The 25,387-nt window shown below is 31.7% G+C and overlaps 2 protein-coding genes across 2 annotated transcripts; both read right to left on the minus strand.

The window, feature by feature from the left end:
• Positions 1–4,626: 4,626 nt before the first annotated feature.
• On the minus strand, positions 4,627–5,478 carry LOC135950535 (uncharacterized; the record flags this gene model as incomplete). Its single annotated transcript, XM_065500072.1, has 1 exon — positions 4,627–5,478. A coding segment is annotated over exon 1 (852 nt), but the record flags the coding sequence as incomplete, so codon positions are not given.
• A 14,952-nt stretch (positions 5,479–20,430) lies between these two features.
• KdelR (ER lumen protein-retaining receptor) lies at positions 20,431–21,829 on the minus strand. The gene has a single exon (XM_065499728.1). It carries the CDS (start codon positions 21,678–21,680, stop codon positions 21,042–21,044), a length of 639 nt encoding a protein of 212 aa, XP_065355800.1. The 5' UTR covers positions 21,681–21,829; the 3' UTR covers positions 20,431–21,041.
• Positions 21,830–25,387: the final 3,558 nt, after the last annotated feature.

Below are 25,387 nucleotides of genomic sequence, written 5' to 3' on the forward strand. Positions count from 1 at the left end.
TTTCCTTGATCACTCTCTCCACTGAGAAATATGTATGCATTTCTGCCGTTTAAGCTGAGCCTAGCAGTCTCATCATGAGAACTCATATGCTCTTTCACTCAAATCAAAAGAAAAGGAACACAAACACACTTTCTTATTAATTTAAATCTATTTTTGATAATTTAACAATTTTTTTTGGCACTATTTGTTTGTTTTTTTTTACACTGTTTGGTTTTTTTATTATTTTTCTTTAAGCGTCCAAATCGCCAAATATTGTATTATTTTTAATTTAAAAAAAAAACTTTAACACATTTAACTTCAATAAAAGTACGGAGCGAGCTAAAAACACGTCTGTCTCTTAAGAAAGAAAAACTTCGCGAAAAGCTAAATTAACGTAAAATATTTTAAATAAAAAAAATTTATAATTTTTGATACCCAGGGGACCAAGTCCATTCAAAAAACGCCTATTTTTTATGTAAAATTCAACTTTAGGGCAAAAATTCTCAAATTTCATAGTCATTATCAAAATATAGTAACCCATTTTAGATGGCCCAATATGTTCTTAATTATTTTGTAAAGGGTTCTGATAACCATGGTGTGGATATTATAGCCAAAAAACGAAAATATCCCATTTTTGGAATTTTTCAATACTTTTTTGGGAATTGCGGGATTCGTGATTACAAATTTCAAAATTTGTTTTTATTTTTCTATTTTCAATAAAAAAATCTATACATATAAGTTTAAAATTTGATTAAAAAATATTCATAAATAAAAATGTAATTATAATTTAAAAAATTGGTATCTATGCAAAAACTCAATAAACAGTATTTTTTGTCATATTTTTCAAAAAAGTATTCCATGAATTTTTTAATTGTCAGAAGCTATATGCATTATTGAAAAGTAGACAAAATCCTCTATCCATTGATATATAACATGTCTACCTTATGTTTTTTATGTGGCAAATTAATTAAGGAAAACTTAACAACTCACAGAGAATATATTGTTACGTTTTAACCTTTTCAAAACGCTGGTTTATTTCCTTTAAATAATCCGGATACTTTTGATTGCAAATAAAAGCCGTTTAGTAGTTTAAAAATTGTAACAACTCTTTATTTCTTTAAAATGTACAACAACAGAATTAAATAGCCACTCAATGTTTTTTATACACGTTTATAAATTCTCAGAATTTACAGACACAATTTATAATGTACACGAATTTACTTTGAAAACACAACACACTTTAAGGCACTTAGATGATGTTTATTCGAAAAGCGTCTCTGATAAACTCCCTAACGACTGCAACCTCTGCCACTATTTATAACACTGCATTACCATCTAGAAAGCTCTTTAACTGTCAAAGTTCGAATATTCTAGATCATACGCCATCTGTGGTGTACTTTCTACAATGTTCTTTAACTGATTATTCGAACGAGCGTTGCCAACTTACAATCAAATCAACTGAAAGCTTTTATTTAACAATGCCCACAGATATGTTACAGTTTTACAGCACTGTTACTTGAAAGCATTATGCTACTTTAAATCAGCCGTTAAAATCGTTATATTTGAATTCAAGTACAATTTCGTAACACTGCCCCCCGCTTAAGCCTGTTCGTCCCGAATAGGCATAGATTCACTTCTCCCGTATGCAGCTAGTCGTTCTAGATGTACGACCTTCATTTTAGATCTCAGGCTCTTTTCTTTCTGTATTCTGTACACCACGTCGTTTAATTTCTTAATCACCTTGTATGGTCCATCCCAATGGGTTTGTAGTTTGGGAGACAGTCCTTTATTGCGTTGTGGGTTATACAGCAGTACAAGTTGGCCTTCATTAAATCCCTCAGAATTCGCTGCTCGATCGTATCTGGCTTTCATTTTGTCGCTGGTCATTTTTATTCGTCTGCGTACGAATTCGTGAAGTTCGTTAAGGTCATCTTGCTCTTGGGAAGTGTTTTCATTACTTGATGAGGGCTTAATACCGAATTCTAAATCACCAGGCAACTTGAGTTCTGTCCCGAAGACAATTTTTGCAGGTGTTCGAGAGGTTGAGTCATGAACAGCTGACCTGTATGCCAATAGAAATTTTGGTATGTGTTCATCCCAGTCCTTCTGGTGTGTACTGACCACTTTTCTTAAATATTCCTCCAGGGTGCGATTGAATCTTTCGACCATGCCATCAGATTGAGGATGCAGTGGCGTTGTTCTGGTTTTTCTTATTCCGTATAAGTCGCACATTTCCTTGAATACGGCGGATTCAAAATTTCTACCCTGATCCGAGTGCAACTCCAGTGGAACACCATAGCGACACACCCAGTTGTTCACAAATACGCTTATAACCGTTTTAGCTTCCTGATTGGGTATTGCATATACCTCTGGCCATTTGCTGAAATAATCCATAACCACTAGAACGTAACGGTTTCCAGCATCACTGACAGGGAAAGGGCCTGCTACATCCATCGCAATCCGCTCGAATGGCGCACCTGAGTTATACTGCTGAAGTTGTCCACGACTTCTTCTTACTGGGCCCTTCGCTGCTATGCATTGTGGACAATTGGCTACCCAATCGGCTACTGCTTGCTGACAACCCACCCAATAAAAACGTTGTTTTAGCTTCTCTAAGGTTTTTGTCACACCAAGATGACCACCACTGGTACCATCATGAAACTCTTTCATTACTTCGTTTATTTTAGAGGATGGAACAACAATTAGATTTGTCACTGTTTTACCGTCAGCACTTTCCCATATGCGGTATAAGCAGCCATTTAACAATTGTAGACTATTCCATAGGGCCCAATATGATTTCATCAGTGGACTTTCGGCCGATATTTCATTGCGGGCTGGCCTTCTGCCTTCTTCTTTTGCCGATATTATTTTTGACAGTATGGGGTCATTTCTCTGCGATACAGACCAATCTGCACTGGACTCTATATGCATTAGTCGAACGTCAATGACACATTCCTTTCTCTCGGCTTTTGCGCAATGCTTTCATTCCACGTTGCAAGGCCGTCTTGAGAGCGCGTCCGCATTGCCGTGTTTCAAACCCTTCCGGTGCTCGATGCTAAAGTCATAGCTCTGAAGCCGCTCAATCCAACGAGCCAGTTGCCCTTCAGGTTGTTTAAATTGCAACAACCACCTGAGGGCAGAATGATCGGTTCTCAGTTGGAAGTGCTGACCATACAAATACTTGTGGAAATGCTTCACACACTCCAATACTGCCAGGAGTTCACGTCGCGTTACGCAGTAATTTCTCTCAGGCTTGGAAAGTATTCGGCTGTAGTAGCCTATGACCTTTTCCGTCCCGTTGATCACCTGCGAAAGCACACCGCCTATTCCGTATTGGCTTAAGATTGAGCATGAATAAATAAATTTTTTAAAAAATAACCACTTTGCAAGTCCAATGTGGAGAACCATTTTGTTCCAGCTAATGTGTCCAGGGTGTCTTCAATTCTTGGTAGCGGGTAGCTGTCTTTTTTAGTAACGTCGTTCAGCTTTCTATAATCGACGCAAAACCTAGTGCTGCCGTCTTTCTTTTTAACTAACACAACAGGCGAGCTCCAAGGACTTGAAGATGGTTCGATTACTCCATCCCGCTCCATTTCTTTAACCAACTCCTTCACCTCACTTCGTTTTGCTAGAGGAATACTTCTGGGCGTCTGCTTTATGGGCCTCGCTTCGCCAGTATTTATTTGATGCTTTACAATTGCCGTTCTACCTTGGCTTTGACTTTTTAAGGCGAAGACCGAGGTATGTTTCTTCAGAAGCTGTTTGGCCTTATTTCTATCGGGCGGCGCTAATCCTCCTACCCATTTCCCCACATATTCCGCTAGTAGCTCGTGTTCCTTGGTGGATTTATTGGCATGTTCCGGGTTTTTCTCGCAATTGATTACTGCCTCTGCTGAAGTGCATCGACCTATTTCGGAATTTGGCTTAACGACTTTTACAGAGCTGGACAGGTTAAGCACTCTTACAGGAACTATTTTGTTGTTGCAGTGTTTAACGAGGGCTTTTGCTGTTATAAGATCACTTTTTATTTCTGCTGGTTCTACCACCCACAAACTGTTGTCCTCACAATCTCCCTCCATACAGGCCCATACTAAAGTTTCTGACTGTGGTGGTAGTCTCTGATGCTCAACGGTAACTAGCTTTCTTACTTTAGTCCTATTTTCATATCCGACGTCAAGGGGTATTTCCACATTTCGCCAAATCATAACCCTCCATTTTGTCCCATATCCAAAGTAATGCCGTGAGTAATCATGAAATCAGCACCAATGATTACTTTGTCCACAATATCGGCAACAATAAATACATGATTGACGCTAACATTGGCAATGGTTACTTTACCATAGACAGTGGCTGGCTCCCCAGTAGCTGTGCGCAGACTTACCCCACGTAATGGTTCAATTGTGTTTTTGACTAAATCGGGCTTGACTATGGACTGCGACGCTCCTGTGTCTATAGTAAAAATGTGCTTCTGACCGTTGATGTATCCACTAGTCGTAAGATTGCTAGTTTTCTGCTGCATTACTGATATGGAGATTGTGGGGCCCTCAGATGTGGGAGCTAGCTCTTGCCCCATAGTGCTAGCTCGTTTTAGTTTAAAGGTGATTCTTGTGACGATTGATGATTTGACGGCTGGTTGTTTCTTGGAGGTGAAACAGATCTGGTTCGTTTTCTCGGTGCTTTGCAGTTTCGTTGAATATGACCAGATTTACCGCAATTATAACATTTTACTCTGGCTTTGCTATGCTTATCATTAAACGCCTCCAAGACCTTTTTTAATTCATCGACTATATTTCTATCGTCTTCAGCCATAACCTCGATATTGCGCACCTTGCATATTTGCGGCTTTGAAATTATTTTCGCCGTTTCTTGCGTCAGTGCAAATGAGACTGTTTCAGCAAATGATGGTTTAGGTGTAGCACAAACCGCATGTTTTATTTCAGGATCGCGAATGCCATTGACGAATGCCTCTATCTTGATATGGTCCAAAAATGGGTTGTTCTCCCCTGGATAAGTTAGCTGTAGCAAACGCTCGATTTCCAACGCAAAATCTTGTAGCGTCTCATTGGGTTTCTGCACTCTACCACGCAATTCCATTCGGTATAATTCTTTTTTATGTTCGCCACCGTACTTACGTTGTAGCGCCTCCATTATGTCATCATAACAGTTTCTGTTGCTCACTGGCACGCTTTCAAGAACTACCGCTGCATTTCCTTTTAAGGCCAAAATCAATTCGATGGCTTTTTCTCCGTCTTTCCACATGTTTCTAATGGCAACCGTATCGAACTGGAACTTGAACACATTAAATGGTGTGGTGCCATCAAAACTAGGAGCCTTTATTCTACTCGATGTTTCTGAAATAACTCGCACCGGTCCGTCTTGGCATTGAAGATTATTAATTTTCCTTTCCAGATCGAGATATTTATTATCAACTTTTTCGGATTGTTTTTCTAGGCCGTTCTCTAATTCGGACACCTTTTTGTCAAATTTGGATACTTGCATTTCAAGGTTATCTACTCTGCTGTTTATAACCACACAAGTTTCTCGTCTGTAGCTTTAGAAGTTTCTAAGATGGTTCTAGAATTTTCGTTCAATTTCGCTTCCATGTTCTTGTTGGCTGTTTCCATTTTTTCCATCATAGCCGCGAACATTGTGCTTAAATCCATGCTGCTTGTTGTTGAACGTGTAGAAACTTCCATTTCTTCCTTATACTCGAATTCGTAAGCACCGATGTCAATATCACGCCTCTTGAATTCGTCTATCAGCCTCTTCTGCAATTCTGCCTTATTACCGGCTGTTGGTAGCTCCAACTTACTCAATTCTTTCTTGAGTTGTTCAACTTTTAGTTCCTCAAACTTTATGCTTATTAATTTGCAATCCCACTTCTGACACCAATTGTTACGTTTTAACCTTTTCAAAACGCTGGTTTATTTCCTTTAAATAATCCGGATACTTTTGATTGCAAATAAAAGCCGTTTAGTAGTTTAAAAATTGTAACAACTCTTTATTTCTTTAAAATGTACAACAACAACAGAATTCAATAGCCACTCAATGTTTTTTATACACGTTTATAAATTCTCAGAATTTACAGACACAATTTATAATGTACACGAATTTACTTTGAAAACACAACACACTTTAAGGCACTTAGATGATGTTTATTCGAAAAGCGTCTCTGATAAACTCCTTAACGACTGCAACCTCTGCCACTGTTTATAACACTGCATTACCATCTAGAAAGCTCTTTAACTGTCAAAGTTCGAATATTCTAGATCATACGCCATCTGTGGTGTACTTTCTACAATGTTCTTTAACTGATTATTCGAACTCGAATACAGCGTTGCCAACTAACAATCAAATCAACTGAAAGCTTTTATTTAACAATGCCCACAGATATGTTACAGTTTTACAGCACTGTTACTTGAAAGCATTATGCTACTTTTAAATCAGCCGTTAAAATCGTTATATTTGAATTCAAGTACAATTTCGTAACAATATATAATAAATATTTGGAACCGCGGTCATCAAAAAACTGGAGTAGGGTGGGTAAAAATGTTGAAAATTTAATTTTCAAATGCGGATATCTCCTAAGCTATAAGAGATAATTGATAGCTACGTAGTAGTGCTCAATGAGAAGATTCTATATATGTAATTTTTGAAATCGGAACACAAACGAAGATATAGTATAATTTTTAAAATTACCATACCAGAGGTGTCCTACTTTGGGGACCCTTGGCCCAGCTCCTGGTGGGCTCATGAGGCCCAGATTCAAAACTTAAACTCGACAACACTTCCCCTTTGAGCATGTGAAATTTCATTCAAATCGAAGTAAGGGTTTAGAAGTTACAGATTTATTTCCCTCTTTTTTTTTTCTCATACCACTGTGCGCCGTTAAAGTTTTTTTGGGCATGAATGTGTGTTTTTGTATGTACATTTTTTCTTTGTGGGTTTGTTTGAAGCCTATAAACGGCGAAACTGCTGGACCGATTTTCCTGAAATTTTCACACCGTCTTTCTGTATGTGTGGAAGGAATTAAAGGATACCATTCAAGTGGGCGAAATGCCACGTCAACCTTAAAAATAAAAATACAGCTCCTTCCTTGTAATTGACATGTTTAACTCTAAATGAAATAAAAATCGTTGAGGCAAAAAGTGGCAGCTAACTTTTAAAACATTAAAAAGCTACAAATATATAGATGACGACAACATAACAACTAAAGCTTAACTCTGTTAAATTACCATTTGAAATTCTAATAGAATTTGGACATTGAACAAAAATTTCACATTTAAAACACACATGTACATAATTGCATTTTTTTTTCTAAACAAAACATATTTTATGAAAAATCTACACAGTGATTTTTACTCTTACCTTTGTTATATTAATTACACCAACAAATTTTTTTTTAATTGTTATTATTTTTTGACGACAATTTCACTTGCATTGTTAAATGTCGCTTGAGATATTAATTTTTTAACAAAGTAGCAATTACTTGTTTTTGAAGCAATGTACTAATGCTAGTGTAGCTATTTAAAGAAAAAAAATATGCCGTTATGTACTATGGACACTTGTCAACATATTACCATACAAAAAATTTGCTTTTGAAACATTTAAAAAAAATTACTTTTTTCCGGCTAGATTGACCATTTGGACCACTGTGCGATTTAAAGGTTAACGTTATCCGATTTTAGTAAAACTTTCAGTCTATATTTAAAATTATTACAGTAAACAAATTGGGCTCATTCGCTCATTCGCAAAATAGGGACAAAAAAATAGTTTTTCTTGAAAATCGCAAAATTTAAATCGCAGGTACGGAAAAACTGTAAGAGGTATTGATATTATTTTTTCATATTTTTATTCCCTATTATGATCTCAATAAATCCCAATGTGATGATCGAAAAATTCTGAATTTGTTTAACAAAATTTTTAAAAATGGAGATTCGAAACAGCCGTTAAAAAAATAATTTTTTTTTGGCCATACCTGCGAATAGGTTAACGGTATCCGACGAATACATAAACTCATACACAAGTAAATACGGATATATTTTAAATAAAAATTAGCTTTTATTTTAATTTTTCTCGAAATATGTTAATTTGTTTTCCTAAATTTCTTGTTCAAGTGGCCTGAGACACGTTAATGGTCTGGCGAAATTGTAATAACTTTACCTTTTTTTAACCAAATTTGTCATTTATATCTCATTGCAACGATAATTACGTACACATTTCGATTCTTTTACATTCAATTGCAAAAGTATTTATTTAGTAGCAAAATTTTTACAAAAACTGAAAAATATGCATTTTTCCCGTATTTTGGCGTTAATACAGTTTTTGGGTCATTTTGACCCAAAGGAGATATATGGTCAATTTCCAAAAAAAATGTTAATGTAATATTCATTAATATAAATAAATCTACGTATTTCTAGAAAACAATGCAGAAAGTTAACGAGTTTCACCTATTTATTCCATATAAATAGTAAAATTTATCATATATCTGAACTTTGACCTCGATGCGCGTGCAGAAATCGATGTCCGATTTGGCCCAAATTTTCAGCACTTAACTTTTAGGCCTAGTGTCACAATATTCCACCCGGCACTCTTTGAAATCTAAAAAAAAAATCAGCTGTCACTCTAATATACATACGATATGTCTAAAAACTTTTAGTTGAACCGTAATTGTGTTTGTATTGTAAGATAGAAGATGATATACATATTATAATAGAAGCATAATTTAAAGAGCTTGCTTTTAATAACTCTGTGCATGAAATTGACACTTTTTTTCTGTCAAGAGGGGCACCCAGCGGCTTAAACTAATTCGTGTACGCTGAATTCAGTGGTGCTAACCGTTTTATTAGGTTAGCACGTATTTTCGAGATATACCGTTATTTCGAAAATGGGGGAGATTGCACAACATATATTCGCGTAACTCAAAAGCGGTTTAGTTTATTGAAGAAACTGAAAAAAACGAAATTCCGCAACGAAATTACCTTCAAGTAAAGCTAAACATGTTTATAATCTTCGCAGTCGTTTTAGAAATATTAATTTTTGGAATAAAAAATAATTTTTTAGAAAAATTTCGAAATTTTTGGTTTTTAAAATGGCATTAAAAATTTTAGAAAATGAAGTTCCAAATAAAACAAGCTCTAAATAATTAAAATCTATCCACAACTTTTCATTTTATTCAGGAAAAATAATACAAATATACACTAATATTTTATCAAAATACAAAACTCGTAGTAATTAGCTACATCGTGCAGTGCACAGTGGTATGAAAAAAAGAGGGAAATAAATCTAAACCCTTAGTCTGATTTTAATGAAATTTGACATGTGCAAAGAGGTAGGGTTGTCGAATTTAAGGTTTGAATTTTGACCGAATGAGACCACCAGAGGTGCGGCCAGGGGTCCAAAAGTAGTAGATATTCGCATATGAAAATTAAATTATCAACATTTTCACCCACCATACTCCAGTTTTTTGATAAAAGCGGTTACAAATATTTCCCGATTTGCTCCTTTTTTTGCTCCTTCTTTTATTGGACTAACTACAAATGTATATGTCAAACAAAAAAAGAATTGTTTACATATCATCACTGACTCCAAAGTTATATGCATTTGAATTTAAAAATTAAGAGCGTATATGCATTTTCCAATTTTTAATGCCGTTTTAAAATCAAAAAATTTCGAAATTTTTCTAAAAAAAATTTATATTTCTAAAATGACCGCGAAGATTAAAAACGTGTCAAGCCTTACCTAAAGGTAATTTTGTTCCGGAATTTTGTTTTTTCAGTTTGTTCAATAAACTAAACCGTTTTTGAGTTACGCGAATATATGTTGTGCAACCTGCTCCATTTCGAAATAACGGAATATCTCGAAAATACGAGCTAACCTAAAAAAACGGTTAGCACCACTGAATTCTGCATACCTGAATTAGCTTAACCCACCGGGTGGCCCACTTGACAGTTTTTTCAACTAGCACAGTGTAATTTAATGAATCAAAATAAAAAATGTTTTTGGAAAAAAAATTTTAAATTTTTTATTTTTAGCCGCACGTTTACTTGAAGAATTTCTATAAACCTATACTAAAAACTTTTTAAAATTAATAATTGAATTTCCCGAAATTGTCATATTGTTGGTCCGAATTTCGAATACATGCGTCGTTGGAAAGGTCTTAACGCTTACGCATTAAATTTTCTATCTGGATTTGTTCTATAAAACAAAAATACTGCTCTTTTTCATGTTCCAACTTTTGATTCGTGTAACTTTTTATACAGCGAGATAACTTTTAGCAAGTTTTTTTTATTTTAAAAAAATATAGGTATGTACTAGAGTATTCGAATTATTCGATTTTTATCTTGTTCGAATAAAACGAATAATTCGATTAAGAGATTTTAACTTGTTCGAATAATTCGATTTAAATTAATCGAATTATTCGTTTTTTAAAAAGTGAAGAATGATGTTATGATGTAGGTTTTATAATATTTTATTGTTAAAGAAAAACAAAAAACAACGTCAAAGTTAACAATTCAATTACAATGACATTCGAAAAAAAATATATGTACATGTATTTCAAATACCTTAAATTTATTATTAATACAAAACTTAAAAATAGGAATACTTTAATTGAGATATGTTAGAAGTATAATATACAGTGAAGTGTCACTCAAAATCGTACAACATATTTTTTTTTAAATATTATGAAATTATACGGGCAATAATAGGTGATTATATAAAAAATTAAAAGTCATTTTATTAATTGGAACAAAAAATATGTATTTCAACAAAAAAGTTAACAAAACTTCAATTCGTTAAAAAAATATTGATGAAAATTAAAGAACATCACAAAATTCATATTTCACTTAAATTCGTACAATTATATTAAATTATAATTAAAACTTTAAAAATTAAAAAAAATGTTAATATTAAATAATCCTAATACTTTGTAGGGTATCATTTGCTATTTTTTAGAGCTTTTACGATTTTAAATGAAGCGTTGATATTCTGGGCACTGACAGTCTTACCCAATTTTTTTATTTGTGGATAAGGGCAATTAAAATTATACCCAATTTTCTGATAGGTAATAGCACACATAATATAAAAATAGCATTTTAAAATATTTCCAAAACATCAACTTTCTAAAACTAATGAATAAAATTTGACTACGATGGTGTACGATTTTAAGTGACATTCACTGTACATATAATTACATTTTTTATTCAGAAGTTCTAAAATAATCTTTTAAGAAAAGAATAGAATTTAAATGGATAGCATTAAGGCGATTTCTTTTTTTGGTTTTAATGAAGTTTGATTTTGAAAAAGCTTTTTCGCTCATAGTTGATGTTGGCGAAATTGTCAAAATTGCATTAAAAAGAGTTTCCAGTTTATCACTCCTCTTTTTAGTTTTATCTAAATATAAAAAGTCATCTACAATATTGTCGTAGCTTTTTTTGGAAGTTTTTATTTGTTTCGACTGATTCATCCATCATTAAATTCTCACCAGAAATATTCTGATCAGATTCCCTCCCGAACAATCTATGAAACAATACACTAGCAAACTCTTTCGTTTCCGTTTTGGAGCCATACTTTAAAAAATTAGAGCTAGTTGGACATGATCCTGAATTTAAGTACAATATAAGCGTATGAAGAACTTTTTTACGTCGTTCATTAATTCGTGTTTTAAAATGAGTAATTAATTCTTTAGTAAATGAATTATTCACTTTTTCTAAATTATTTATAACAAATTGTATAATACCCTCAAGCTCTATCAACGTTGCCGAATCTTTGCTAAATTCTTTAATCGCAACATCAAGTGGTCTTAGGGAATTACACAAATCTGTCAAAAATTTGATATCAATGTCAGTGAACGAGGCTAATTTGAAGTCGGACAGTGTATGATTTACGCATTTATAAATGCGCAAAAAGTTTATTACCATGTTAGACAAAGATGTCCAACTATGTTTAACATCATGTACAAGACGAACTTCATGTTTTTCTTGCAGCAAAACGTAAGTTTGCTGTGTTTTCTGTTTTTCATTCGATTTATTAAATAATTTACAACACTTACGTACGCGGTTTATAACATCACTTAAATATATTTTAAGATCATGCCCTTCGTCTATTTCAACGATAGCATTATAAATGTCATCCTCAATATCACTGTCCTTGACCGGCAATTCCCAGTGTCACCTATAGGTGACACAGATTAACGGAATTTTTAAACATGGAAACAGGCATCACTGATAAATAATAATATTATTTATATACAGACAACACCCTGTTGTATAATTTTAATTTGGCAACGCTAGATGTTTATTAACTAGGGGACAAGGCGAATTCATACAAGGTGCTATCAGTTCTACAAATACAACAATTGGTCTTAACAAACGTCAAAAAACAAAAATGAAAAATTAAACAAATAAGTATTAAAACTTAATGTTGTATAGATAATTGTATAGTGAGGGCTTTACTTATTTATTTAAAAAATAAATATTTTGTTAATACGATTAGAATATGTAGATATTTAAATATATAAACTAGCTTTGACAACTGTTAGAACCAAAAAGCGAAAAAAAAAATTATCAGCTGTTTGACTGACTCCACCTTGTATAAATTCGCCTTGCTAGGGGATTTTTAAAAATCTTTATGCAGTGTTTTTGATTTTTACATACTGGTGTGTCTTATGATAAAAAAATTGTTATAAAAATGCCAAAAGGGTAAGTATCACAATAATTTTTTTTTATAAATACTGCTAAATATTCAGGCTAACAATGTGAGCAAGTATTTTTAGAAAATTAATTATATTCTACCCAAAATTATGGGCTGTTTTTCAAGTGTCACCTTCAGGTGACACTGGGTATTATACATACATGTATACCACAAATTTTATATATTGCAAAATTTTGACTATTGCTTTTATGTTTTATGGAAGATTAAACTTGGACGAAACTGTACAAATACTAGAGGCTGGAGATGACCCTGGTGACATCATATTGTTTCCTCCTGAGGATGGTGAGGTTACTGATGATGAGGTTACTGATGGAGATGAAAATGATGCCAATTTCATTCACCTTCCTAGCCGAATGTTGCGCTCAGAGGTTGAAGTGCAAACCAGACCCAACAGAGAAGATGATGAAGCGGATCAAGACGCGCCACATGTTTCAACTGTCACGGACTGACACCAATCACAAAAGTAGATAGAATTGGTGTCATCAATAAAAAGAGAACAAAAATTCAAGTCGATTGCCCAGCACTTGTAAAAATGTATAATAAGTATATGGGTGGTATAGACCGCTTTGATGAGAATGTTGATTCTATGAGAGTAGCTTTACCTGGAAAAAAATGGTGGTTTCCTCTGTTTGCATTTGGACTAGATGCCGCTTGCCAGAATGCTTGGCTCATCAAAAGAAAATGCGATAACAGCTGGACTTATTGTGAATTCCGTAGGGCAATCGTGTTGTCATATTTGCAAAAATACGGAACGCAGCCAACTAAGAGCAACAATTGTGGCGTTCCCATTGTGTTGAGAGTTTCAAATGAAACTAGATTGGGAGGGTGCTCGGAGGACCATATTGAGCAGGATTGCTCACAACGTATCTGCGGTTTTTGTCATGAACGCACTAGAAAAATGTGTGCCAAATGCAACATAGGCCTTCATATTAAATGTTGGTATAAATTCCACAACAAATAAAAAATTATATAATTATTGTTAAATCGAATGTAAAATTCAAAGCATTTAATAAATTATGCCCAGTGTCACCTATAGGTGACACCGCTATAAAAGCAAAACTACCAATTTTTTTTTTATTTTAATCTTTTTTATAGTGTAAACTAGACGTATTTTTACTATTTAGAATAAAAATAAATTGTTGCTCCCTTTGGCGAGGGTATGGGAATTGCGGGTTAATACATAATTGCGATTTTGCTAATATTTCCTCACCATATTTTCGCATTACGGCCGCACCGTCGTGTGTAGACCCTACAATATCTGTTTCGAAATCAATTCCAAAATCATTCAGCCTTTTTTCCCCTAAATAACAAATATTTGATGCCGTACCTTTTATTTTCAATGGTTCAAGTCCTAAATTAAACATTTTGAATGATTTGTTTTTAGAATTGTAACTTCTTGCAGTAATATTTATGGAAGGAGCTATCGGACCACTCATCTACAGTGATTGAAAGACGCCCTTTATCTTTAATTATTTGTTGAATTTCAGAAACAATGCAATTTTTACGTTCAGAATAAAAATTGTCAATATAAATCCAAATTGTACTTTCACTAGACGGCATTTTTAAACCTTTGCTAGTTAAAAACTCCATCATCACTTTCGACTTTTTAAAGGCTCTTACTGACATATTATCTTCTGCTACACTTCTACAAATAATTTCTTCGAGTGAATAATGTGTGTATTTTTGTATATATTTAGACATCGGTCCACGTGAGGCTGTTAATGATGTTGTTGGCAGCTCTTCATTGCTGTTTATTAAAATGTTATGAGACGTACGGATGTGGTAAATTAGATGCGAGGTTGTGGAACATATCCGTTTATATATTTTTGTACTTTTTTTGCATTTTGCATCATTGCCGTTCTTCACAAAATGTTTCCAAACAAAGCTCATTCTGAAATAATTCATATTTTAAATAAACAGCATTAAACAAATTTGCAAACTTATACATACCTTATATTTTATCTGTATTTGTATAGAACAGAATTCATGATACTTTTTATTTTTATTAAGCCTCGGATCATAGACTAACATAGACCCGAATCAGCTGTTTTTAGCAACATGGCGTTTGCCTCCGAAAAATTAACAAAAGAAAATGTATAATAAACCACGGTAGATTTAAAAGAGGGACAAACATATAAATTTATCTTTCTATATCTCGTCTCACACACTCATCGATTTTTTACTACATTTCATTTTTTCTATCGAAAAAATGTTAAAAACAATGTAAACAAAACCATACGGTTCGAAATTACTTGTTGACAGCTGTCAATGGTCTCTTATCTGTAATAATCTGTGCCCTTCACCATGAGTGGCAAGGGTATATATAAGTTTGTCATTCCGTTTGTAATTTCCACATTTTTCATTTGCGACCCCATAAAGTATATATATTCTGGATCGTTATAGATAGCGGAATCGATATAGCCATGTCCGTCTGTGTGTTGAAATCAACTTTCCGAAGCCCCCAAATAACTTACATACACGATTCGTACATCGAAAATCGGTCCACAAATGGCTGAGATATAAGGAAAAAACTAGGACAACCTCGATTTTTAACCTATATCTGGATTACTAAGTCATTAATATAGACAATATGGATATCTAATGATAGATATTTCAAAGACCTTTGCAACGACGTATATAAGACCATAGTAAGTTGGACCTACAATGGGTCAAAATCGGAAAAAAATATTTTTTAACCCGAATTTTTTTTTCATCAAAAATTTTTTTTTTGGCCTAAATTCTTTTTTTTTAAAAAAAAATTAATTAAAGAAATTTAAAAAAAAAATTTTGATTTTGTTTAAATAAAAATATTTTTAAGTATAATTTGGTGAAGGGTATATAAGATTCGGCACATCCGAATATAGCTCTCTTACTTGTTTTTTACATAAAATTATAACGGAATAGTAGAATTATGAAAAATTTTAAGCAATTTAGAGCTAGTTTCTGGGATAGAGATAATCTACATTCTTCGCTTAAACCTAAATTAAACTAAAAATTGTGTTTCTCACTTATTGTTTATATGCTATATAATCTAGGTTTAACTGAGCATCATTGGTGAGTTAAACCTAAGTATAAAATGCCAAAGCACAAACAGATGGAATATAAAATAAAGAATTCAGCACAGCAGCTCTTTGTTTTTATTTGCTTTATTAACATCAATATAATTTTTAATATACATTTTATATACTGTTATGTCGCTTTTTCTTTTAGAAAGTTAAAATTTACAAAAAAAAGTTATGTAACGCGGTTGCTTTTTCTTATAAAATGTATAGTATTGCCATATTTATATGAAAAAATTTGAAGAATAAACATGTGATTTGACTGAAAAGTATGGCAATGCTAACAAAATTAATCCACTAGTGAGAAACACAATCATTGGTTAAATTCCGGCAAAATATATTTCAGGATTAATATAACAGCGTGTTAAGCTGAGTTTAACTGACAAGTAAGAAACTAGCTCTAAGTCAGAAATGCGCAGCCCATAGCACAATTGTGCAGAATCAAATCACACGTATTCTTATGCTCTTACATTTTAGTAGTCGTTGTCCACTCAACGAGACAACTAGGAATACGCATGAGCACTGGTGTATGACTTTTTCTTTATTTTTTCAGTTTTTGTATTTGTGTGTTTGTAGGTGCACTGAATAAACCCAGCGGGAAAAAGATGCAGTAAAGAGGCCTTCCTAAATGCCTCATTTTGCAGACACAAGGACTTGCAAAATCATTTTGCCGCATTGCAAAATCATTTAAATTTTACACGGCGTGTCATTGCGAGCCAAGGCCTTGCATACTCGCTGCTGTTAGAGGGCTGAGAGAAGGCCTACTTATGATGGGCTGTTGGCAGCCAACAAGCTCACTTGTTATTAGAAGGGGATTCATAGGGCTTCTTGAACACCTTCTAAGAGCAGGCAGGGTGGAATGAGTATCGGATATTTTAGAATGTGTAAGTATGCCTTTTAGAAGGCCTACAAATTGAAGTCCTATCATTTTTTCCCGCTGGGAAATAAAGAATTGAATGTGTTGGTGAGAGTAAGTGTATTGGTGAGAGGATTTATTTTTGCGAACCTCTGGTCTAAGTGCACATACAATGCTTTAGTTTGGAGAAAGTAGTAAGCCGAATCGGAGCCTATATTTGTTTTTTTTTTACAAATGAAATGAGTAAAATTTACACAAAATAATGTTAAAGGTTTCATTTCTTCTTTTTGAATATTGACTGATATAATTAATCGGTTTTCTATGTATTTGAAAAAGATGAACCAAAGAATAAAAATTTAATGATATAATGAGGAAAATGTTTGATGTTTTTCATTATCTTGGAATTAAAGAAAAATGTATTACAGCAAACGATTTGGGGACATTTACAATGTTTTGCTGATATGAGAAATTTTTTTTTTAAATTTTAGTACATACATTCGAATAATGATCGTTCGATTAATCGAACAATTTTATGTAGAATAATTGAATAAAACGAATAAATGTACATATATGTTTAAACTGATTAAGAGCTAGTTTCTTACTTGTCAGTTAAACTCAGCTTAACACGCTGTTATATTAATCCTGAAATATATTTTGCCGGAATTTAACCAATGATTGTGTTTCTCACTAGTGGATTAATTTTGTTAGCATTGCCATACTTTTCAGTCAAATCACATGTTTATTCTTCAAATTTTTTCATATAAATATGGCAATACTATACATTTTATAAGAAAAAGCAACCGCGTTACATAACTTTTTTTTGTAAATTTTAACTTTCTAAAAGAAAAAGCGACATAACAGTATATAAAATGTATATTAAAAATTATATTGATGTTAATAAAGCAAATAAAAACAAAGAGCTGCTGTGCTGAATTCTTTATTTTATATTCCATCTGTTTGTGCTTTGGCATTTTATACTTAGGTTTAACTCACCAATGATGCTCAGTTAAACCTAGATTATATAGCATATAAACAATAAGTGAGAAACACAATTTTTAGTTTAATTTAGGTTTAAGCGAAGAATGTAGATTATCTCTATCCCAGAAACTAGCTCTTAGACACAAAAATACTTTTTCTAATCCGTGGAACAGTAAAGCGCAGCCCATAGCACAATTGTGCAGAATCAAATCACACGTATTCTTATGCTCTTACATTTTAGTAGTCGTTGTCCATTCAACGAGACAACTAGGAATACGCATGATCACTGGTGTATGACTTTTTCTTTATTTTTTCAGTTTTTGTATTTGTGTGTTTGTAGGTGTATTGGTGAGAGGATTTATTTTTGCGAACCTCTGCCGTGGAATAAAAGCTAACTATACATACAGACACGTAAAATATAACCATAGCTGTTAAATAATGATTACTAATCATAATAATTAGTAATTAGGTTACTTTTCGAAAGGTGAAGTAATGATTAAATAACGATTATATTCAGATTCGCACGATTACTAATTGATTACGATTACAAATAATCAAGATTATTTGCGATTACGAGAAAATAATCAAAAGTAATTAAAAAATAATCCGACTATTTTCAAAGATTACTTTTGATTATTTTAGATTATTTTCCAAAAATTTTGCATATAGATTAATTAATTTTCCTGATATGAACCTTATACATACAGCCCAATTATGAATAAAAAATTCCGCGGGAGTTTGTTCCCCGGGAGTTTTTTTCTCATTGAAATTGAATAGGAAAAATGAGAAAAGGGAAAAAACTCCCGCGGAATTTTTATTCATAATTGGGCTGATAATTATGAACCCATAGTCACAAAATTAAGTAGTATAATTTCTGTCTACTTGAAACTAATTTCTCTGGCTTTTTTTTATCGATATTAATGTTTATATGCTTTAATATATATCTGGATTGTGTGACTTATATAGGAGCTATGACCTATTGTCATAAAATATTTTAACGTGATGTCCAAGGCGAATTCATACAAGGTGGTGTCAGTTCTACAAAAACAACGATTGGTCTTAACAAATGTCAAAAAACCTAAATGAAAAATTAAACAAATAAGTATTTAAACTTAATATAGTGTAGATAATTGAATAGTGAGGGCTTTACTTATTTATGTAAACAATAAATATTTTGTTAATAAGCTTAGAATATGTAGATATTTAAATATAAAAACAAGCTTTGACAGTTGTTAGAACCAAAAAGCGAAAAAAAAATTATCAGCTGTTTGACTGACTACACCTTGTATTAATTCGCCTTGGTGATGTCTATGTATTTTAATTTATTTATTTTGGGCTTACTCGGAGATGCATCACTGCGCTTCAGCATCAGCTGATTTTAATCAGCATTGCAAACTAATCATAGATGCGCATCAAATACAGTGCAGTGATGCATTTCCGAAAAGACCCTTTATTCATGTATTTGTCCCTTTTTGTTGAGTCGGGAATTACAAAAATTATTATTGTTTGTGTTATTATTAAAATTACTATATGTATATTTTTTATGAAAAAAATTATGTAAATACAAAATTTTTGGAAAATAATCTAAACTAATCAAAAGTAATCTTTGAAAATAGTCGGATTATTTTTTGATTATTTGTAATCGTAATCAATTAGTAATCAGAAATAGTTCTAAAGAGAATTATATAATCCATTAAATTATTTTTAAAAATAATCTAATTGATTACTAATAGTAACCCAAAATTAACAGCTATGAATAGAACACCATGTTAGTTATAGAAAACTCGATATTAAAAACAATCCTATTCGTTCCACATCATAGTACACTAACCCTCTCTTTCTATGTATATCCCAAGCGATTGGAATTTTAACAATTGTTTTGTTTTTGTAACAAAACTAAATTAATTTAAAATTTTGACTCAAAGTACTCGCTTGGTATATATAAACTGGTAGTAAGTGTGCTTAGTACATTTTGGAACGGAGGTTTTTAAATCTACATATCGCACTCGTTCAACAATACTGTATTAACTCAAAATTTTTAAAAATTCACTTTTTGTAAGAAATCAACTAACAACATCAATATCTATCTACTGTAAAAATTTCAACATATTCCGATTACTCTTTCATCTTGAAAACCACATTTGAGACCATTTTTGTGATAATTAGTGACTACCTTGTATCAACAAAAAGATAGGATTATTTTGAGTTAATACAAAAATTTAAATAGAAATACATCGTATATTTTCATAAACAAATTTATTATTTTGAATTGAGCCTTTATCCACTAAAAATAATCAAATTGTTTTATTTAAATTTGGTTGTATTTTGAAGTTCCAGAAAAATCGAGAAGTTCCAGGAAAATGGTAGTAACTAAAAAATAAATCTATATTTTGCAATAATTCCAAAAATTTTAAAAAAAAACAATGTAAATATATTTTCAAATGGAATTTGCTTACTATGATGTATTCGGATTTTCAAATTCTCTTAAAATGTAATCACAAACAGTTTTTGCCCTCTACAGAAAATTTTAAAATTTTTAGTTAACACAGTATTTTTGAACAAGTGCGATATGTAGCTAAGTACATTTTTGCTTATAGCTTTTGAGTAAATTTGCCGATCAGAACCAAATTTTTACAGTATTTAAGTTTAAGAACATAGAATTTAAAAAAGTAGAAAATTAAACTTCTGATTGCCAATACTCATCAGCTTCAATTGAGCAGATACAAAATTTAAATTTAATTACAACAAAAAGGTCTCTCACATCAAAGAAAAATTAGATGCCTATTTAGTTCATAGGTAATCATGATTTAAACCTATCATTTAATTAGTTAATGTGTTATAACGTTTATTATTAAATATTATTCTTTATTATGTATTTACTTTTTGTAATATATGTATTTTAATAAAGTTTAAATCTAAATTTTAATTAAGATGGTTGACTTACGAGTACATGAATCTACATACATATGTAGTACGTGATTACATATGTATGCACGTATGTATATATATATTTTTTTTTTACCAATATTGAGAATGTTTGTTTTGCAACCACTGAAGTGAAAAAACGACAAAAAACTGTTCTGTTGTAGTTTACTTAATGGGGAGATTTTTAAGTATTAAAATATATTAATTAATATATATTAATTCATATTCTTTTGAGCTTTATAAATGCAAAAGTTGAAGAAAAGTAATATATTGACAAAAAAAATAATTTTGATCCTTATTTTTGGTTGCATCTTGATAAATAAAAAAAAAATAAATATGGGTTTCATTTATCGAATTTATGAGAAATATAATGGGTAATTAAGATTTTACAGGAAGAGGAATGGCTTGAAACTTATTTTATAAATCATATTGTCACATTTCCATCTTCAGGGTTCTGAATCATTTATCCACGACGAATTAGTATCATCACTTGCGGGCTATGGATAAGTATAAGCTAAAGGAACAAGCATTTAGGCAGGCAATTGCAATTTTTTTCCTTTAAGCACTTTGGTAATGTACAAGTAGAAGAAGTCACAATAGAGAATTGTTTGAACAATGCCGGCAAATATCGCAATTAGGTCATAGTGCGACTCAACAATGTAGCGGTATACCCAATTGAGTAGATATAGTGCACGATAAGATCCTAATGCGAACAGGTAATGACTGGTAATAGATTCCGCTTCTCCTGTTTTGCTGACCATAAATAACTGCGGCAGAATAGCAACAGACTCCAAATAGATGGAAAAAGTCCAGAGCACCTCCATAACGGTAAACTCATGATTGATCAATAGAGATAACAGGACACACGGCACCAATAGAAATTCCAGACGGAACGAGTCATGATTGTGATCGTATGTTGCCTTGAATTTGACGTACATTAGATAAACTGTAGCCCCCGATGATGCCAGGAAGAGTACTTTCATTACAGAATTGTATAAACTGACGTAGGTAGTGAACAAATCTAGATACCGTGTCAGATAGACGATGGCAAATAGTATTTGGGATTTGCCCGAAATGCCAGCACAAGAACGAGTTTTCCAAATCTTTAAAAGCAAAATAATAATCGCAAATACGTGCGCCAAATCACCGACTAGACGAAAAATATTCATTGTATTTTTTTATGTATGACGTGACGTTACAGAATATGTGTCAGTTTACCAAAGAACTCTTGAGATGATTAATTAATGCTAACGTTGAAGTGTTTAACTTTTTAAATTTGTCGGGTATTTATTGTCGATCTAAAATTAAAAAGAAATTATATTACAATGGTTTATTTTAATTTTCGTATAAAATTTACAATTGCCAACCGATTAAAGAACTTTTTTACGTCGATGATAACTTTAATTATATCAATGTAAATGTCATCACAAAGCAAAGAACAAAAAAGACAAGCGAAAATTGAATAAACAATACATATCGAAGAAAGTGACGTGGCCGCGAATACATTCCAATTCACAAATGCAACACTGATCCAATTAACAGTTGTTTTCAATAGTAGCAAATACTACACTTAGCAAAATGACATACTCTCTGTTCGAATGATCTTTCTTTGAAAGAGTTGCAAGGACTTTGAACTGTTTTCCGCAAGAGTTATGTATATTTTCACACAGCAATAATGTACTTCGTCTTAACGCTGCGTTTACACATGCAAGTAAATTGATGAAAGTTGCGAATACGTATTATTATCGAAAATACATCGACATGCAAGTAAAAGTTCATTTTGTAAATGTTAGCGAAGTAGAATGAAGTCTTCAAAAAGCTACACACATAAGAAAATTACAGCTAATTTGATAAATAAACATTTTATATTTGAGGCTTGAAACCAAATTTATTATTTTTATTAATAACAATAAAGTGTTACCATGATATTCAAATACTAACATTTCTGGGGAAAATGTTAGTGTTAACAATTTTTATAGGTATTATTAACAATTTTATTTATAAAAACTAATGAAATTGGTATTTTTACGAAAGCAATAAGCATTAGTGGCCATTTGTACTATTTTCTTTTCCAAAGTTACATAAAATAAGATAAAAATAAAATTATTATTTTACCACCACCTATAGGGTTCTATAGCTGAAACAAAAAGTCGACCTTTCGACTTTTTCCGTTTTTTAAAAAGTCGACTTTTCGAACTTTCGACTTTTGGTAGTTTATGAAAAGTCGACTTTTCGAACTTTCGACTGTTTAGTTAATCGACTTTTTGACATTTTTCGACTATTTTTGACTTTCCGACTATTACAGTTCGAAAAGTAACTTTACTTGCATGTGTAAACGCTAGCTAAGCTTTTGAGATATTTTCATAAATTTCCATTAATTTACAGTTAAAATTAAGTGTTACCTTATCCAGACAGTTGAATATTTTTTAATTACAATTAAATTTAATTAAATTCAATTATATATGGCTGGTCAATTATAAATGATTATGATATAAATTTTCTTATTATGTAATACGTTTTTTTGGCCTTGATGGCTTTGTATTACTATATAATAAATAAATAAAATAAAACTGGGATTATATTTTTTATATAAATAATATTTTGTCGCGTTATATAATATTGAACTCAGATCGCGGATTTCGTTTTGTCTAATACCCAATTTACGATCAAAACGTAAATGGGGTGTTAGATAGGATATTATAATGTATTTACCGTGACTAAACACTTTTAGTGTTATAAACTTAATATGATTTTCTGTACTAACGACCTTTGGCCGGACGCAGGGATTTAAAACTATAGGGTGTATTGAGCACCGGCTTCGCAAAAACACCTTTTCTGTATATGAAGCGCAGACTTATATATTCATTAATTAATTTTTGGTACACAATGTTTCATGCGACTTTTCGAACATTCGACTTTTTTCGTTTTTTAAAAAGTCGACTTTTGGTAATTTATGCGCCTTTTGTAATGTCAGATTTAAATTAATAAAATAGTAAACAAATTTACATTACTAATTTGGCATGCTTATTATCAAACGCATTCCTAAAAGTTACTGCAATTCGAGCACATATATACGATATGTAAAAAACTTTTAGTTTTTATAGAAGAATGCTTTATTTTATAAACATTTATTTATTATTTATTGTAGCATAAACTAGAAAAAATGCAAGTGTACCAAATTGCTATGGTTTTAGTATAATGTTGCAATTAAATATTTTATAACAATCTAAAAAGTTGACTTTTATCGACTATTCGACTTTTGTCGACTTTATGGACTATTCGACTTTTGAGAAAACAAAATCGATTGTTGGACTTTTTTCCGACCAAAAAGTCGATTTCGACTTTTTTTTTTAGCAAAAAGTCGATTGTTCGAAACATCGACTTATAGAACCCAAGTAACGCCATGTTTCCACGGCAGTCTGAATTACTTAATTCGCGTTTTGAATTACGATTGCGAATCAACCTGTTTACACGACAACATTCGTAATTCAGTTTGACATTTATTTATTTCTTCATCTTGTTTTTTTTCTTCTGTTTACATGTTTTGTTTTTTTGTTTATTTTGTTTGTTTGGTGCGAATTTTAAATTTGTAATTTGGATAAAAAAGGTAAGTAAAAACATAAAATTGTAGCATTATTAATTAAACAAATATAATTTAATTATTTTTTTTCATTATTAGAAAAAAGAAAAAGTGCAAATAAGTGGGACCAGGGCAGCGAACGGGCTTTATTAGAGGTGTGGGCTGAAAGAATGGCAGAGCTGCTATTTCTACAAATGAATTTAACTTTAATCAGACTTTTTATTTCTTTTAATTTATTTATTTAATACAAAAATATTTTTCTTTATTTTATTTTGACATTTTTGTTTGGACAGCTGATTTTGATACATAAATAATCGATAAAAATTAGAGATGGCAGTCCAAGGCGAATTTATACAAGGTGGAGTCAGTCAAACAGCTGATAATTTTTTTTTTCGGTTTTTGGTTCTAACAATTGTCAAATCTTGTTTTTATATTTAAATATCTACATATTCTAAGCTTATTAACAAAATATTTATTGTTTACATAAATAAGTAAAGCCCTCACTATTCAATTATCTACACTATATTAAGTTTAAATACTTATTTGTTAAATTTTTCATTTTGGTTTTTTGACATTTGTTAAGACCAATCGTTGTTTTTGTAGAACTAACACCACCTTGTATTAATTCGCCTTGTGGCAGTCATTCGTTCGTAATTCATAAGGTAATTCAAACTGAATTACGTACGAACAAGGTAATTCGCACTTGAAATTTTGTATGGCGAATCATGTAATTCAGTTCGTAATTGGGGGTTGAATGACGAATGAGAGCGTGAATGACGAATAATGCCGTCGTGTGAACATGGTATAAAAAGTTCGGCAAAAAGTAAACAAATTTTTAAGTTAGAAGATATTGGCAGAGATTTTGTAATTATTGAACAGTTATCAATAAAATGTATGAAAACATATTCTACATTTGAGGTGGCACCCAATTAAAGTCGGTTCAATTTAAAACATACTTTAATTTTGGCTATAGTTGCAAAATAATTAAAAGTAGGTTTTTATTTTAACCCATTTTGTACCGCCGTTGCGTTTTCGCAACACCATCTTTAAATGCAAATAAAACTGGTTTTAAACCTTCGATTTGAATCATTGAGCTTTTTATCCTTAGTTAAGATGCTTTACTATTCCGATCTGATTTTAAAAATTATATTCCTACTTTGTGTCATTAAGCCAAACAAGCTTTAAAAACAGTCCAAAAATAAGCTTTTTTAAAAAACAACTTTATGCACATTTAAATAAAAAAGAATTTTCTACTCTTTAATTTAGCTTGAGAAAGTATTGAAAAATGTTTATCAA

The sequence above is a fragment of the Calliphora vicina genome, chromosome 2 (assembly GCF_958450345.1).
Source record: "Calliphora vicina chromosome 2, idCalVici1.1, whole genome shotgun sequence".
Lineage (NCBI taxonomy): Eukaryota > Metazoa > Arthropoda > Insecta > Diptera > Calliphoridae > Calliphora > Calliphora vicina.

What these genes read in the sequence shown, in the direction of transcription:
- KdelR (XM_065499728.1), bottom strand. Translation starts at nt 21,680, where the DNA reads ATGAATATTTTTCGTCTAGTCGGTGATTTGGCGCACGTATTTGCGATT.